The sequence below is a fragment of the Homarus americanus genome, unplaced genomic scaffold (genome assembly GCF_018991925.1).
Source record: "Homarus americanus isolate GMGI-L3 unplaced genomic scaffold, GMGI_Hamer_2.0 scaffold57980, whole genome shotgun sequence".
In the NCBI taxonomy this organism is placed as follows: domain Eukaryota; kingdom Metazoa; phylum Arthropoda; class Malacostraca; order Decapoda; family Nephropidae; genus Homarus; species Homarus americanus.
In genome coordinates, this window is record NW_024716703.1 from 3,612,822 (window position 1) to 3,630,348 (window position 17,527).

The window sequence follows — 17,527 nt, forward strand, 5'->3', positions numbered from 1 at the left end:
AATGAAAACCTGTTTGGGATTTTCAATGGATAAATCTTGAAGTCTGGTGTCCTGAAGAACGGTGAATGTATTGTGACCGTGTGTGTGTGTGTGTGTGTGTGTGTGTGTGTGTGTGTGTGTGTCATTCAGTCATACAAGAAAAATCTCTGCGGACGTAACCACCACAATTTCGTTTCATTTAAGTCCCTCTTCACTCCCGCTTCAAGTGACAACATCCTCATCACTAGTATATAAACGTAAACATCCTTATATAGGTACATACGTGTGTCAAGAATCTAGGTTAACGATGCAAGACCTACATTATATTAGTGTTTGTGTTCAGGTGTTCAAATTAAGACAGCTTGTACTAATCACCTCCTAATTACTTCAACAGGTGATGCTCGTCATTCCTGTTGACATTGACTTGAATTATTATTATTCCTATTTTATTATTATTATTATTATTATTATTATTATTATTATTATTATTATTATTATTATTATTATCATTATTATTATTATTATTATTATTCGTAAATACGTAAAAACAAGTTTATCTTTTTTCATTCGTTTATCATTTATTCTTGTTTAGGGTGAAAATAAAAAATTCTACGACACATATTCAATAATAAAGTCATTTAAATCCCAGCGAGTGGTTACCATAAGTGTGTGTTAGTAGAGAGGTCAGTGACCCCTGGCGAGAAATGAATGAGGTACTTACGTATGATAATGATGGTGCTTAATACATCTATTCCGTAATAAATACAGTGCAGGGGTCAATGACTATATAAAACAAAAGAAATTCAATATCAAGGCGTTTATATCTCATAGGTAAGAAATAGGGTGTATTAGCTTCGATAAAAACGAAATAGAATCAGCGTAAGATATAAACACACAAAGACAGTTTAGGGATCAATAACTCTACATAAAAAAACAAAAGAACATCAATATCAAAGCGTTTATATCTCATAGGTAAGAAATGAAGAACGTTGATTGGCTTAGAAACAAAATAGAATCGACGGAAAGTATAAACACCAACAAGTCCCACCAAGATTAAGATTATAATCAACACGACGGGAGGTTCAGTGCCCGAGACCTCCTAGGGTAAAGGTCTCGGTCTCTCGGTCTCTCGGTTATATAAGATTATGTTACGTTATGAACTATAGATGTGAGGTAATATAAGCTTATGGTGCTTATATGACGCTAAAGAACTATATATGTAATGACTTTGTGAATATATACTCGTATCTATTTATCCGCTACCCAACAATCTATCTATCTATCTCACGAGTCAGTCTTCATGTGGAAATTGCCTGTGAATGTGGCGAATGATGGTGACTACAATTTTTTTATGTTTGGAAATAGAAAATGGTGAGATGATGATGAGAAAAAAATATAATATAACTTGTTTTTTGTCTCTCTCTCTCTCTCTCTCTCTCTCTCTCTCTCTCTCTCTCTCTCTCTCATAAACAGGATAGATTAATACAACTTTAGTCAGAGAGAAGGAAGAGGTTACTGTTTTAATATGTATGTCATGTCAGGGAATCTTAGCCAAGTGGGTAGGGTGGGGTGGGGTGGGGTGAGGTGGGGTGGGGTGAGGTGGGGTAGGGTGGGGTGGTGTGGGGGGGTGATAGACAGTATACCTGTGGTCTTATTATGAAGGCAAGATACCTGTAGTAACCTGGATGATGTAAATGAACAAAAAAAAATCAAGGTGATATACGATACAACTTGGGAGACAGTATTACTTGAGGTAACACATTCCTCATTGTTCATTTAAATTACCTGGTCACTCAAAGGTATGTTATTTATCATTAATTATATATAAAGTTAAAAAAAATAAAATAATAAGATTAATAATGATGAGGTTATATGGAGAAATTACCCTCAGGTAGTTTAATTTACCTCCCCAGGTGTTCAAGCAGACGAGTACTGGAGGTTATAAAAACTTGCTTTCTTCTGTATGAACGAGTTATTTAGGTCAACTACAGAGGTATACAGTTAGAGCGCAGTGCCCAGACAACAACAGTACAGCTCATTTGCATAGTGATTGTGGGGAGGAGGAGGAGGGCTTAGGGACGGGGGAAGGAATAGTATTGACGCCTCCCTCACCTGCCAGGGGGGTAGATGAAGATGGCTCGCCCACCTACTGCGTGTGTGTTGATGGAGATGTTTATGCTGTAGTATGGTGCTGTGGTATGGTGCTGTAGTATGGTGCTGTGGTATGGTGCTGTAGTATGGTGCTGTAGTATGGTGCTGTGGTATGGTGCTGTAGTATGGTGCTGTAGTATGGTGCTGTAGTATGGTGCTGTAGTATGGTGCTGTAGTATGGTGCTGTAGTATGGTGCTGTAGTATGGTGCTGTGGTATGGTGTGCTGTGGTATGGTGCTGTTATTTGTGGTATGGTGCTGTAGTATGGTGCCAGTATGGTGCTGTGGTATGGTGCTGTGTGGTGTGGTGCTGTGGTATGGTGCTGTGGTATGGTGCTGTAGTATGGTGCTGTAGTATGGTGTTGTAGTATGGTGCTGTGGTATGGTGCTGTAGTATGGTGCTGTAGTATGGTGCTGTAGTATGGTGCTGTGGTATGGTGCTGTAGTATAGTGCTGTATTATGGTGCTGTGGTATGGTGCAGTAGCTGAATGATTCTTTAAAGTGATTATTTGCTTCTATGTACTTTTTGTGCCAATAGACTGTAACGATATAAGTCTCCCCTAAACAGTATACAAGGCTGCTGGGTAAACAAAACATAGCCCCTACCCTTAACTTGTGGAATTGTATCTTTGAAATAGGTTAGAATGTAAGAACCACACCATAAACGAATTACGTGGAGTCAACAGCCCTAACCACACCTAACCACACCTAACCACAACAGTTAAAGAGGTTGGGTGGGTCGCTAGTGTGATATTTACCAAAGGAAGTAAATTTCTATCATGGGAATTGAAGTTTATTTGAAGATATTGTAAATGTATGAAAATCAATCGACATAATTATTTCCGTCTACAAAATAATTTATGGGCGGAAGTTTATGGTGAGGGTAGTGCTAGTGTTGGTGATGCTGCTGGTGTTGGTGATGCTGCTAGTGTTGGTGATGCTGCTAGTGTTGGTGATGCTGCTGGTGGTGGTGATGCTGCTAGTGTTGGTGATGCTGCTGGTGGTGGTGATGAAGCCAGGAACTTGAGTGTTGTACTGACCAGCCAGCCAGCCAGCCCTCACCACTGTCACCGCCCATGGTCGTCATCACTCCTGAGACGCGGCGCTGCTCGTGACATCCGATATTGGTGCTATCACGCCAGATCCTGCCTCTTCCCTGGCTAACTGTTCACGGCTGCCAGTGTAATCCTCTCTCTCTCTCTCTCTCTCTCTCGAGAGAGAGAGAGAGAAGAGAAAGAAGAGGTCATCTGCATTATTCTGTAGTCGTTTCTTGCACGGTCAAGACTTGTGTTCTAACAAGCGTCTCGACTTTGTTCAAGTGAGGGTCGAGGACCTTCGTGTGTGTGTGTGTTGTTATGTCGACACTGAGGAGAGGCAACACCCGCTCACACCGCTGTAATCTGAACGTCTTCCCCCACCTGTTCCTAAACTTCCTCCACCTCACCCTCCCTTCTCAAACCCCACCCTCACCCCCTCCTCAAACCCCACCCTCACCCACACCCCTCAGCCCTAGCCAACCAGCGTCATTTGTTACACAGGCTACCTTCCCGGCTCGCTACCCTACCTACCACTACTACCACTACTAAACTATCCTGCCACCACCACCACCAATACCAAGAAGTACTATTACTACCATTATTATAGTCTGGCATTACCACTACTACCACTTCGATATCTTTCCTATTACCACAACTACAACCACCATCACCATTACCACCCTCACTACCACTACCACCACCACCATTACTGCCACTACTACCACCACCACTACCATTACTACCACCAACACTACCACCACCGTCACCACGACCACTACCACACATAGACACATTAAAACACAACAAACATAACACCATCGAGGTTAAGTTCCAGGTATAACGGACTTTTAAATTAGCACCGTGTTTACCTGCAGCTGGGTGACCAAGAGACGAATTACGTGACATCATCAGTGACATACACCCACTACCATCACCAAGTTAACGTATGACGCACAACCACCAACACACACACCCACAAACCCACCCACCCACCCGCCCACCCACCCAGCACCAATCAACACAGATTAACGTAACTTATAACTAATTGTCTGTCACCTTTGTTTATTTGACTCAGGGCGGAAATTGGTTCCTCTAGGTAAGAAATTTGTTTGTGTTGCAGTCTTTTGATTGGTCGTTGGGCCAGGCTGTTACTAACTACCTTGACTGATGCTCGTCATATTGTGGAGTAACGAGGTGTGACTGTATATAGTATCCACACACACAGCCGCACACGCCTCTTGCCTCCAGGTCATCTGATACAGAGCTCTGAGATGTTTACAGGGTCTCTCTCTCTCTCTCTCTCTCTCTCTCTCTCTCTCTCTCTCTCTCTCTGACATACAAGTATTTGCTAAAAAAAATTCTGCAAATGGAAGAATTACGTTAACAAGTACCAATATTTTCGAAACAATAAACCCAAACAGGGAATTAAAATGTATTGTAGAGATAATAATACATATTTTCAGTAGAGATTTGGGTGTTTATATTTTCCGGTTAAATTTTCAGAACAATACACTTGGTCCAGTTATTATTATACGTGCTGACGAGAAGCGCTGAGACACACCTTGAGAGTGAGAGTTACCAGAGCAAGACGGTCACCACTGATGAGACATGGCTGTGACGTTTACCTGTTACTGGGTCATGTTTATACGCCAACTAGGTCATCATCAGTGGTGACCAGATCTCGGATTTATAAAACTTATTCCACAAAAAAAAAGAGATAAAATAAGATAGTCGTTGTCAGTCACTCTATAGTGTTAATTCAGTGTCATTTTGGAGATCGTATTTGTGTTGTATCATGTTGACGGTGAGGTGAGTTCCTACATTTGTGGTTATATTGGAAATTCACCTCAAATGTATTGGGAAAATCTGTCTAAAGAAGAGACATTGAGGGTCAAGACATATGTCCTCCAGCACCTACTAATGCAGACATTTTTAACCAAATTATTACGTTCTTTTGTTAATCATTATGACTCCAGAAATCTCGTTGATGATTATGTCTCCATTCTTCAGTTGTCCCTCTTGTCTGCTAACTAATATCTTCCGTTGTCTTCCAGGTTGCGGGACAGCGACGATGGGGGGGATCCACGTGTTACGACTGCTGCTGCTGGTGCTCGTCACAGCCGCACTTGGTGAGTAGAAATTGGTGTTTAATAACGCCGTTTTCTTTACGTTCTTCTCTCATAAGAACATAATTTTTCTAGTAGAGGATACAGCAAGTGTTCACACGTAGGATGACTCCCCAGTATTTTCACATAACTGAAGTACAGTACAGTGAACCAGGCATGTCCAAGAGGGGGTGGGGAGGGCAACATAGTTTGCTAATATCACTGAGGTTCTTATGCCAAATATGGACGAGAAATCAACGATTCCAGCAACTTTGTCCGTTGGAACAGACAACACCCAATCGCTGCGGCAACTGTTGACAGTCAGACTAGTTAACGGTTCTGACCATTCGAAAGTTGTCTATTCAGACAGGATATATCATTTCAGAACATATCCTACATAAATTATCCTCATTAAGGCCTGAAACTTGTCTTAGTTAAAAAACATCTTTTCTGTACAGGTATTACATGAATGAAATACAGGCTAAAATTTAGAAAGTTTTGCTTAAATATAAATCACGAGACCTGATTTGATACAACGAAACGACGACGCGGGAACTTTATCTTTAACTTTACATTCATCACTAATGGATCACTAATCTGAAAGACCATCTCTTAATGGTCCCAAGAAGAGACAATCAAATGAGGCAAGACTCAGACTTACAGAGGACTCTTCCCTGGGTAACGACGGTCGCTGCGTTTTTCTTGTGTACGCATAACTATGCAACGATGTGGTTTAATTGTTCAGTAACTCCTTAGGTACATAGCCCATGACGAAGAGAGTTTTCATCATTACATATAATATTTTAGAGAGAGAGAGAGAGAGAGAGACAGAGGTATAGTACATTTGAAGACCCGGAAACATTTGTCACGTAATAACATGTCCCGGGGATTTTGACGACTACATATCAGAACGGTTGAGCCACTGATGTAGGCGTGTGTGGACCCCATAAACAGTTGGCAGACCTTTGTTGGGTAGTCAGGTTTCATTATACTTCGGCCAGAGCTGGGGAGATATTTCATTCTCTCGCTGTTCAAAGGGATGTTACCTTGTGATACAAGAGTGAATCAAGATATGTTGAGTATTTGATAAGACAGTACAGCAGAATGTCTCTCTTGCCATTAACACGTAAAATACTTAGGTTGTCTATGATTTAAATACATAAAAAATATTTAGATTGACTATTGCTTATACACATAAAAGATGGTCACTTAACATATAAATATTACGCGGCCTAACGTCTTATGTCTTTTGCAGTGCGGAGTATGGACGAGCCACACCTGAAGCCTCGAGGCAGGACCTCCAAAATGACGCGAAGGTGGCGACAGAAAACAGGGGTGGGATCCTTCAAGGCGGTGAGGACAGCTTCGGGCAACAGTCTCACCAAACCACCCGTCCTTCCTTGTACTGAAGAAGGCTTCTTCCCTCAGCCAGGGTCCTGCCACAACTTTTACCGCTGCGTCGACTGGATGGGCAATAAAAAGCGGTTCTCTGTCTTCCGATTTAACTGCCCATATGGTACTGTCTTCGATGATGACCTCGACATTTGTAACCACCCGTCTGCTGTTAGGAACCCCATCGAGTGTTCAGGAGCAATAGCTAACCTCCCCCTGCCGGAGCCTCCAGGTGTTGATGGTCCCGGCGGTGTTGGAGGGACTGGCGGTGTTGGAGGTACTGGCGGTGTTGGAGGTACTAGTGGTGTTGGAGGTACTGGTGGTGTTGGAGGTACAGGCGGTGTTGGAGGTACTAGTGGTGGAGGAGGTACTGGCGGTGTTGGAGGTACTGGCGGTGTTGGAGGTACTAGTGGTGTTGGAGGAGGTACAGGCGGTGTTGGAGGTACTGGCGGTGTGGTGGAGGTACTGGCGGTGTTGGAGGTACAAGTGGTGTTGGAGGTACTAGTGGTGTTGGGAGGGTACAGGCGGTGTTGGAGGTACTGGCGGTGTTGGAGGTACTGGCGGTGTTGGAGGTACAAGTGGTGTTGGAGGTACTGGCGGTGTTGGAGGTACTAGCGGTGTTGAAGTACTGGCGGTATTGGAGGTACTGGCGGTGTTGGAGGTACTGGCGGTGTTGGAGTACTGCCGGAACCCTGGTAGCGCACTGGATGATGGCCTGGGTGCTGGAACCCCTGGAGGTGCTGGAACCCCCAGGTGCTGGAACCCTGGTGGTGCTGAGTGGCCTGGAGGTGCTGGAACCCCTGGTGGTGCTGGAACCCTGGTAGCACTGGATGGCGGAGGTGCTGGAACCCCTGTAGTAGCACTGGATGGCCTGCTGGGTGCTGGAACCCTGGGTGCTGGAACCCCTGAGTAGCACTGGATGGCCTGGGTGCTGCGTCCCTGGTGGTGCTGGAACCCCTGGTAGCACTGGATGGCCTGGAGGGGCTGCTGGAACCCCTGGGGAGTGCTGGAACCCTGGTAGCACAGGATATCCTGGAGGTGGAACCCTGGAACTGCTGCTGGAACTAGGTGCTGGATATCCTGGAGGTGCTGGAACCCCTGGAACTGCTGAACCCTGGCAGGTGCAGGAACCCCTGGAAGCACTTACTGGATGGCCTGGAGCTGCTGGAACCTGGAGGGTGCTGGAACCCTGGGTGCTGGAACCCCTGGAACTGCTGGAACCCCTGGAACTGCTGGAACCCCTGGAGGTGCGGAACCCCTGGAGGTGCTGGAACCCCTGGTGGCACTGGATATCCTGGAGGTGCTGGAACCCTGGAACTGCTGGAACCCCTGGAACTGCTGGAACCCCTGGGTGCTGGAACCCGGAAGCACTGGATGGCCTGGAGGTGCTGGAACCCCTGGAGGTGCTGGAGACCCTGGCGGTAGCTGGATGGCCTGGAGGTGCTGGAACACCTGGAATGCTGGAACCCCTGGTGGCACTGGATGGCCTGGGGCATGGAACCCTGGAAGCACTGGATGGCCTGGAGCTGCCTGGAACCCCTGGAGGTGCTGGAACCCCTGGAGGTGCAGGATGGCCTGGAGGTGCTGGAACCCCTGGAAGCACTGGATGGCCTGGGCTACTGGAACCCCTGAGTTTTGAGCCCTGGAGGTGCTGGAACCCTGGAACTGCTGGAACCCCTGAGTAGCACTGGATGGCCTGGAGGTGCTGGAACCCCTGGTAGTAGCACTGGATGATGGCCTGGAGGTGCTGGAACCCCTGGTAGCACTGGATGGCCTGGAGGAGCTGGAACTAAGGTGCTGGAACCCCTGGAGGTGCTGGAACCCCTGGAGCACTGGATGGCCTGGAGGTGCTGGAACCGCTGGTAGCACTGGATGGCCTGGGGTGCTGGAACCCGGAAGTGCTGGAACCCCTGGAACTGCTGCTGGAACCCTGGGTGCTGGAACCCTGGAGGTTACACAGGAACCCTGGTAGCACTGGATGGCCTGGAGGTGCTGGAACCTGGTAGCACTGGATGGCCTGGAGGTGCCTATGGAACCCCTGGTAGCACTGGATTGGCCTGGAGGTGCTGGAACCCCTGGAACTACTGGAACCCCTGGAGGGTGGAACCCCTGGAGGTGCACAGAGCCCCTAGGCACTGGATGGCCTGGAAGTGCTGGAACCCCTGGTAGCACTGGATGGCCTGGGAGGTGCCCCTGGAACCCCTGGAACTGCTGGAACCCCTGGGCCCAGGAACCCCTGGTACTGGATGGCCTGGAGCTGCTGGAACCCCTGGAACTGCTGGAACCCCTGGAGGTGCAGGAACCCCTGGAAGCACTGGATGGCCTGGGCTGCTGGGGCCTGGAGTGCTGGAACCCCTGGGTGCTGGACCTGGTAGCACTGGATGGCCTGGAGTGCTGGGAACCCTGGTGGCACTGGATGGCCTGGAGGTGCTGGAACCCTGGAGTACTGGAACCTGGAGTGCAGGGAACCCTGAAGCAGCCTGGAGCTGCTGGAACCCCTGGAGGTGCTGGAACCCCTGGAGGTGCTGGAACCCCGGAGGTGCTGGAACCCCTGGAGGTGCTGGAACCCTGGTGGCACTGGATGGCCTGGAGTGCTGGAACCCTGGAGTGCACTGGAACCCCTGGAAGCACTGGATGAAAAGCCTGCCGACGGGCTGCTGGAACCCGGAGGTGCTGGAACCCCAGGTGCTGGAACCCTGGTGGCCTGGATGGCCTGGAGGTGCTGGAACCCCCTGGTAGCACTGGATGGCCTGGAAGTGCTGGAACCCCTGGGTGCAGGAACCCCTGGTAGCACTGGATGGCCTGGAGGGGCTGGAACCCCTGGAGGTGCTGGGTCCCTGGTAGCACTGTGGATGGCCTGGAGGTGCTGGAACCCCTGGAGGTGCTGGAACACCTGGAAGTGCTGGAACCCCTGGAGGTGCTGGAGACACCTGTGGTATGGATGGCCTGGAGTTGCTGGAACCCTGGAAGTGGTGGAGCCTGGGTGCTGGATCCCTGAGTGCTGGAACCCTGGTAGCACTGGATGGCCTGGAGTGCTGGAACCCCTGGTAGCACCGGATGGCCTGGAGTGCTGGAACCCCTGGAGTGCAGGAACACCTGGAAGTGCTGGAACCTGGAGGTGCTGGAACACTCATTGCTTACTGGATGGCCTGGGTTGGAACCCCTGGAAGTGGAGTGGAACCCCTGGAAGTGCTGGATCCCTGGAGGTGCTGGAACCGCTGGAGGTGCTGGAACCCCTGGTAGCTGTATGGATGGCCTGGAGGGAGAAACAGGAACCCCTGGAGGTGCTGGAACCCATGGTAGCACTGGATGGCCTGGGTGTTGGAACCCCTGGAGGTGCTGGAACCCCCTGGTAGCACTGGATGGCCTGGAGGGCTGGAACACCTGGAGTGCTGGAACCCCTGGTAGCACTGGATGGCCTGGAGGGGCTGGAACCCTGGAGGGTGCTGGAACCCTGAGCCCAGCACTGGTGGCCTGGAGGTGTTGGAACCCCTGGAGGTGCTGGAACCCCTGGGCCTTTTCTGGATGGCCTGGAGGGCTGCGTCCTAGATGCTGGAACCCCTGGGTGCTGGAACCCCTGGGGTGCCTGGAACCCTGGTAGCACTGGATGGCCTGGGAGGGGCTGGAACCCTGGAGGTGCTGGAACCCCTGGTAGCACTGGATGGCCTGGAGGGCTGGAACCTGGAGGTGCTGCATTCCCCTGGTAGCAATGGATGGCCTGGAGTGCAGGAACACCTATGGTAGCACTGGAGGCCTGGAGGTTCTGGAACCCCTGGAGGTGCTGGAACTCCTGGAGGTGTAGGAACCCGCTGGAAGCTGGATGGCCTGGAAGTGCTGGAACCCCTGGAGGTGCTGGAACCCTGGGTGCTGGAACCCCGGAGGTGCTGGAACCCCTGAGCGCTGGATGGCCTGGAGGTGCTGCTGGAACCCCTGGTAGCACTGGATGGCCTGGAGGTCTTTCAGGAACTCAGTGCTGGAACCCCTGGAGGTGCTGGAACCCTGGGAAGTGCTGGAACTCCTGGAGGTGCTGGAACCCCTGGAGGTACACTGGGACCCCTGGTAGCACTGGATGGCCTGGAGGTGCTGGAACCCCTGCAGGTGTTGGAGGCGCTGGAAGTGTTCCAGGATCAGTAAGTAGTGGGGTTACTCCAGATAACATTATTGTTATTGGCCCTGGAGGCTTGTTGGAACCCCTGGAGTGGTGGAACCCCTGGAAGTGCTGGAACCCCTGGAGTGCTGGAACACCTGGAAGTGCTGGAACCCCTGTAGGTGCTGGAACACCTGGAGGTGCTGGAACCCCCTGGAGGTGCTGGAACACCCGGTAGCACTGGATGGCCTGGGGTGCTGGAACCCCTAGTGGCACTGGATGGCCTGCAGGTGCTGGAGCCCCTGGTAGCACTGGATGGCCTGGAAGTGCTGGAATCCTGGAAGTGCTGGAACCCTGGAGTGCTGGAACCCCTGGCGGTGCTGGAACCCCTGGTAGCACTGGATGGCCTGGAAGTGCTGGAATCCCTGGAAGTGCTGGAACCCCTGGTAGCACTGGATGGCCTGGAGGTGCTTTCTGGAACCCTGGAGGTGCTTTCTGGAACTCCTGGTAGCAGTGGATGACTATCCTGGAGGTGCTGGATTCCCTGGAGGATTGCTGGAATCCCTGGTAGTGTTGGAACCCGTGCTGGAACTCCTGGAGGTGCTGGAATTCCTGGAGGTACTGGAGCAACTGGTAGCACTGGATGGCCTGGAGGTGCAGGAACTCCTGGAGGTGCTGGAACCCCTAGGCGCTGGAACCCCTGGAAGGAAGCACTGGATGGCCTGGAGGTGCTGGAACCCCTAAGTGAGCACTGGATGGCCTGGAGTGCTGGAACCCCTGGAAGTGCTGGAACCCCTGGAGGTGCTGGAACTCCTGGAGGTGCTGGAATTCCTGGAGGTACTGGAACAGCTGGTAGCACTGGATGGCCTGGGTGCTGGAACCCTGTGGTAATTATATATATGGATGGCCTGGAGGTTCTGGAACCCCTGGAAGTGCTGCTTGGATCCTGGGTGCTGGAACCCCTGGTGGCACTTTCTGGAAGGCCTGGAGTTCTGGAGACAACCCCTGGGAGGTGCTGGAATTCCCTGGTAGCACTGGATGGCCTGGAGGTGCTGCAGACACCTGGAGGTGCTGGAACCCCTGGGTGCAGGAACACCTGGTGGCACTGGAAGGCCTGGGTTCTGGAACCCCTGGTTGCTGGAATTCCCTGTGGTAGCACTGGATGGCCTGTGCTGGAACCCCTGGAGGTGCTGGAACCCAGGTAGCACTGTAGGTGCTGGAACCCCTGGAGGTGCTGGAATTCCTGGTAGCACTGGATATCCTGGAAGTGCTGGAACCCTGGAGGTGCTGGAACCCCTGGAGGTGCTGGAACCCCTGGAGGTGCTGGAATTCCTGGTAGCACTGGATATCCTGGAGGTGCTGCTGGAACCCCCGGAGGTGCTGGAACCCCTGGAGGGGACTGGAGCCCCTGGAGGTGCAGGAACACCTGGAGGTGCAGGAACACCTGGAGGGTGCTGGACCCCCTGGAGTGCTGGAACCCCTGGAGGTGCTGGAATTCCCTGGTAGCACTGGATATCCTGGAGGGGCTGGAACCCCCAGGTGCTGGAACCCTGGAGGACTGGAACCCTGGAGGTGCAGGAACACCTGGAGGTGCTGGAACCCTGGAGGCTGGAACCCCTGGGTGCTGGAACCCCTGTGGTACTTCTGGATGGCCTGGAGGTGCTGCTGGAACCCCTGGAGGTGCTGGAACCCTGGGCACTGGAGGCCTGGAGGTGCTGGACCCTGAGGTGCTAAGATGGCCTGGTGCTGAACCCTGGGTGCTGGAACCTGGTAGCACTGGATGGCCTGTGGAGGTGAACCCAGTAGCATGGATGCCCTGGAGGCTGGAACCGGAGGTGCTGACCCTGGAGGACTGGAACCTGGGTGCAGGGGCTGCCTGGGTGCTGGAACCCCTGGAGGCATGGAACCCTGGGTGCTGGAACCCTGGGTGCAGGACCCCTGGGTGCTGGAACCCCTGTAGCACTGGATGGCCTGGAGGTGCTGGAACCCTGGTAGTACTGGATGGCCTGGAGGTGCTGGAACTCCTGAAGTGCTGGCCTGGACCTGGAACCTGGAAGTGCTGGGAACCCTGGTAGTAGTGGATGGCCTGGTGGTGTGGAACCGGGAGGTGCTGGAACCCCTGGAAGTGCTGGAACTCCTGGTAGCACTGGATGGCCTGGAGGTGCTGGAACCCTGGTAGCACTGGATGGCCGGAGGTGCTGGAACTCCTGGAAGTGCTGGAACCCTGGTGCTGGAACCCTGGAAGTGCTGGACTCTGGAGGTGCTGGAACCCTGGTGTTGGAACCCCTGGTAGCACTGGATGGCCTGGAGGTGCTGGAACCCCAGGTGCTGGAAACCCTGGGTGCTGGAACTCCTGGAGGTGCTGGAACCCTGGGTGCTGGAACCCTGGAGGTGCTGGAACACCGGGAGGTCCTGGAACCCTGGTGCTGGAACGGTAGCACTGGATCGGGAGGTGCTGGAACCCTGGTGCTGGAACTGAGTGCTGGAACCTGGAATTGCTGGAATTCCTGGAGGTGCAGGAACCCCTGGGCTGGAACCCCTGGTGTTGCTGGAACCCTGGAGGCGCTGGATCTGGAGGTGCTGGAACCTGGTATTCCTGGAACCCTGGGCTGGATCCCCTGAGTCGGTGGAACCCTGGAGGTGCTGGAATCGCTGGAATCCTGGAGGTGCAGGAACCTGGAGGAGCTGGAACCCCTGGAATCGGTGGAACCCTGGTAGTGCTGGAACCCCTGGGTGCTGGAACCCCTGGGGTGGGAACCCCGGAGTGCTGGAACCCTGGAGGAGGTGGAACCCCTGGAGTCAGTGGAACCCCTGGTATGCTGGAACCTCTGGAAGTGCTGGAACCTGGGTGCAGGAACCCCTGGAAGTGCTGGAACTCCTGGCGGTGCAGGAACTCTGGGTCCTGGAACCCCTGGTAGTGCTGGAACCCTGGAGGTGCAGGAACCCCTGGAAGTGCTGGAACCCTGGAGGAGCTGGATCCCTGGAGGCTGGAACCCCTGGTTTTGGTGGAACCTCTGGGCTGGATCCCCTGGAGGCGCTGGAACCCTGGTATTCCTGGAACCTGGAGCTGGATTCCCTGGGTCCGTGGAACCCCTGGTGGTGCTGGAATCGCTGGAATCCCTGGGTGCAGGCCCTGGAGTGCTGGATCCTAAGTGCTGGAACCCTGGGTGCAGGAACCCCGGAAGTGCTGGAACCCTGGAGGAGCTGGAACCCTGGGTCGGTGGAACCCCTGGTAGCGCTGGAACCCCTGAGTGGAACCCCAAGTGCAGGAACCCTGGGTGTTGGCACCCCTGGCGCTGCAGGAACCCTGGAGTCGGTGGAACCCCTGGAGTCGGTGGAACCCCTGGTAGCGCTGGAACCCTGGAGGTGCAGGAACTGAGTGCAGGAACCCCTGAGTGTTGGAACTCCTGGCGCTGCAGGAACCCTGGAGTCGGTGGAACCCCTGGGTGCAGGAACCTGGCGCTGCAGGAACCCCTGGTAGTGCTGGAATCCCTGGAGGTGCAGGAACTGAAGTGCAGGAACCCCTGGTAGTGTTGGAACTCCTGGCGGTGCAGGAACCTCTGGTAGTGCTGGAACCCCTGGGTGGGAACCCCAGAGTGCTGGAACCCCTGGAGGAGCTGGAACCCCTGGGCTGGAACCCTGGTAGTGCTGGAACCCCTGAGTGCAGGGACCCCTGGAGGCTGGATCCCCGGAGGCGCTGGAACCCCTGGTATTCCTGGAACCCTGGAGCTGGAACCCTGGGTCGGTGGAACCCCTGGTAGTGCTGGACCCTGGAGAAGCTGGAACCCTGGAGTCGGTGGAATCCTGGTAGTGCTGGAACCTGGAGGCGCTGGATCCCCTGGAAGCGCTGGAACCCCTGTGTTGCTGGAACCCTGGAGGTGCAGGAACCCCCGGAAGTGCTGGAACCCTGGAGTCGGTGGAACCCCTGGTATTGCTGGAACCCCTGGAGGCTGGAACCCCTGGTAGTGCTGGATTCCCTGGAGGCGCTGGATCCCCTGGAGGCGCTGGAACCCCTGGTAGTGCTGGAACCCTGGGTGCAGGAACCCCTGGAAGTGCTGGAACCCCTGGAGGAGCTGGATTCCCCGGAGGCGCTGGAACCCCTGGTATTGCTGGAACCCTGCAGGAGCCGGAACCCCTGGAGTCGGTGGAACCCCTGGTAGTGCTGGAACCCCTGGAGGCGCTGGATCCCTGGAGGCGCTGGAACCCTGGTATTGCTGGAACCCCTGGGTCGCTGGATCCCTGGAGGCGCTGGAACCCCTGGAAGTGCTGGAACCCCTGGCGGTGCAGGAACCCCTGGAGTCGGTGGAACCCCTGGTATTGCTGGAATCCTGGAGGCGCTGGATCCCCTGGAGGCGCTGGAACCCTGGAAGTGCTGAACCCCTGGCGGTGCAGGAACCCCTGGAGTCGGTGGAACCCCTGGTATTGCTGGAACCCCTGGACACGCTGGATCCCCTGGAGGCGCTGGAACCCCTGGAGGAGCTGGAACCCCTGGGGTTGCTGGAACCTCTGTTAGTACTGGAACCTCTGGAGACGCTGGAACCCCTGGCATTACTGGAGGGCCTGGGGGTGCAGGAACCCCTGGAAGTGTTGGAACCCCTGGAGTTGCTGGAATCCCTGGTAGTGCTGGAACCCCTGGAAGTTCTGGAACCCCCGGAGTTGCTGGAATCCCTGGTAGTGCTGGAACCCCTGGAAGTTCTGGAACCCCTGGAGTTGCTGGAACCCCTGGTATTGCTGGAACCCTAAGCCCTGGAACCCTTGGAGGTGCTGGAACCCCTGGTAGTGCTGGATCCCCTGGAGGTGTTGGAATCCCTGGTAGTGCTGGAACCCCTGGAGGTGTTGTTCCTCCTGGTGGCACTGGTGTTGCTGTTCCAGGAGGTCCCGGAGGCATTCCAGTTGGTATCCCCGGTGGAGCTGGCGGTCCCGGTAGCGTTGGAGGTTCTGGACCTATTTGGCCGCCTCCACCGCCGTTCACTCTCATGTGCTACCACGATAACAAGTACCGGCGTCATCCACTCTACTGCAACAGCTATTATTACTGCATCTGGGACGGATACAACTGGAACTTCCCTATCTTCACCTGTCCAGCTGCCCTGATCTTCGATGAGAAGACCCAGCAATGTTCTTATTCTTGTAAGTTTAGTTTGTCTATTAGAGTCCACCCTGTGATATAACATGTGTACCGCTGGAATATCATCCCTGCACTTAATGGTTATTAAAACCTAATTGACAATTCCGTCCTTTAAAGTGAAAAAGAAAAACGATAAATAGATCTACTTTATTGTCTATATTTGAAGTAATTCTTATTCATACATACTATTACGCTTTCAGCTGATACGGAGGAATGTGAAGGAGACTGCCCCCTACCCAACGCCCCAGACCACCTCAGTGGAGGAAGAAACGACCACAGATGATCCAGATGAGACAACACAATTCCTCGGGGAGACACTATCACCCTTCGAAACAACTCTCTCCTCCTTAAACCCCATGACGGAGGTACCGGACGTAGAAACGACAACAGCGAAAACCTGGGTGGTAAGTGAGACATAGAAAACGTATATATACCGTCATAGACTTTATAGGAGTAACTGACATTTAAGCCTAGACTGTCAACTGGGTTTCTGTTTCACCTCGATAACCATTTTAAACGGATATGCATCTCTCTTAATTTATTGGTGACGAGAGTTCTTACTGTCCTAGAATACGCGCTTAAAGAAACTGAAGCGCAATAATACATAAAACAACAGAGATAATGAACATGCTTATATTTTACTAAGCAAAGGTTTAACGATAATTTTAAACCAATAGTTTGTAACTCTCAGTAGCTTTAGGACTCTAGTGTATTATTTTCTTGTATTTTAATTTTCTTTCGTTTTATTAATGTTCTTTTGTTTTATTTATCAGCTGGATGAATATAGCGCCTATGACTGTCCAGCACCTGGCTACTATCCTTTCGAGGGCGACTGCTTCAGGTTCTACAGATGCTTCGAGACTCCTAAAGGCACGCTTAAAGGTAATGACACATTATTTCCTCGTTCCGTTTTTTCTCCTGATCATATAAATGTCTCCAACCACAGCTTGTATCGTCGAGGTCCAAGTTCGTGTTGCTCTAGGGTATAGGAGTCAAGACAAATTAAATTATCTTCAGACTTAAAACAAATTATCGTACAGACTTAAGACAAATTATCGTACAGACTTAAGACAAATTATCGTACAGACTTAAGATTCAAAACAAATTATCGTATACTGTACGTTCAGGAATTCCTAAAGTTTATTTTCCAACACTGAAACTCACTTTAGAGACAAGGAAAGATGTGTTGAAGTATTTATAATTTACCTTTCTTATTTTACCACTAATTTCGGTATTTTGAAAGAGTTTAGCATTATAGGTTCAGGCAGGATACTTACCTGGGAAAATGGCGCGTTGATCATCTTAACCTGTAGTAGATATGTTTATGTGCAGTAAAATGCGTAAAATATAACACTGCTGTAACGTCGCCGGTGATGTCAACTGGTGGCCAAGCCTTGTGTCTGGGAACTTGAACAGGTTTTGGTATATTCTAAGTTAAGTTGAGGACAAGTTGGTTGGTTAATAGCGGTTAGATTAATCCCAGTTATCTCAAGTTGACCCTGTTATAACTTTGTGTTCACTTTATATTCCATCTTAATTGTGGGTTACTCATAGTCTGTTTAATGTATAATGTTATCCCTGTCGACTGCTTCTCTTTTCTTGATCAGTTTTAAGACAATGTTCCTCTTATTGTCAGTTTTCTGTATTC

At 51.9% G+C, this 17,527-nt stretch overlaps 1 protein-coding gene across 13 annotated transcripts; it reads left to right on the plus strand.

The window, feature by feature from the left end:
- Window positions 1-7,676: 7,676 nt before the first annotated feature.
- Window positions 7,677-13,175, plus strand: LOC121858246 (collagen alpha-1(I) chain-like). 13 transcript variants are annotated; one of them, XM_042354545.1, is made up of 10 exons: window positions 8,317-8,366; window positions 8,459-8,511; window positions 8,922-8,985; window positions 9,143-9,192; window positions 9,443-9,497; window positions 9,938-10,099; window positions 10,293-10,337; window positions 10,636-10,706; window positions 11,965-12,068; window positions 12,708-12,778. In XM_042354545.1, the coding sequence occupies exons 1-10, from the start codon at window positions 8,356-8,358 to the stop codon at window positions 12,744-12,746; spliced, it is 654 nt and encodes a 217-aa protein (XP_042210479.1). In that variant the 5' UTR covers window positions 8,317-8,355; the 3' UTR covers window positions 12,747-12,778. The 13 variants fall into 13 exon arrangements, 1 of the variants encoding a protein (XP_042210479.1); XR_006087386.1 differs by lacking the exons at window positions 8,317-8,366; window positions 8,459-8,511; window positions 8,922-8,985; ... (3 more) ...; window positions 10,293-10,337; window positions 12,708-12,778 and adding an exon at window positions 13,143-13,175 and having other exon boundaries at window positions 10,640-11,218; window positions 11,965-12,071; XR_006087395.1 differs by lacking the exons at window positions 8,317-8,366; window positions 8,459-8,511; window positions 8,922-8,985; ... (3 more) ...; window positions 10,293-10,337; window positions 12,708-12,778 and having other exon boundaries at window positions 10,640-11,218; window positions 11,965-11,982; window positions 12,036-12,080.
- The last annotated feature ends 4,352 nt before the right edge of the window (window positions 13,176-17,527 follow it).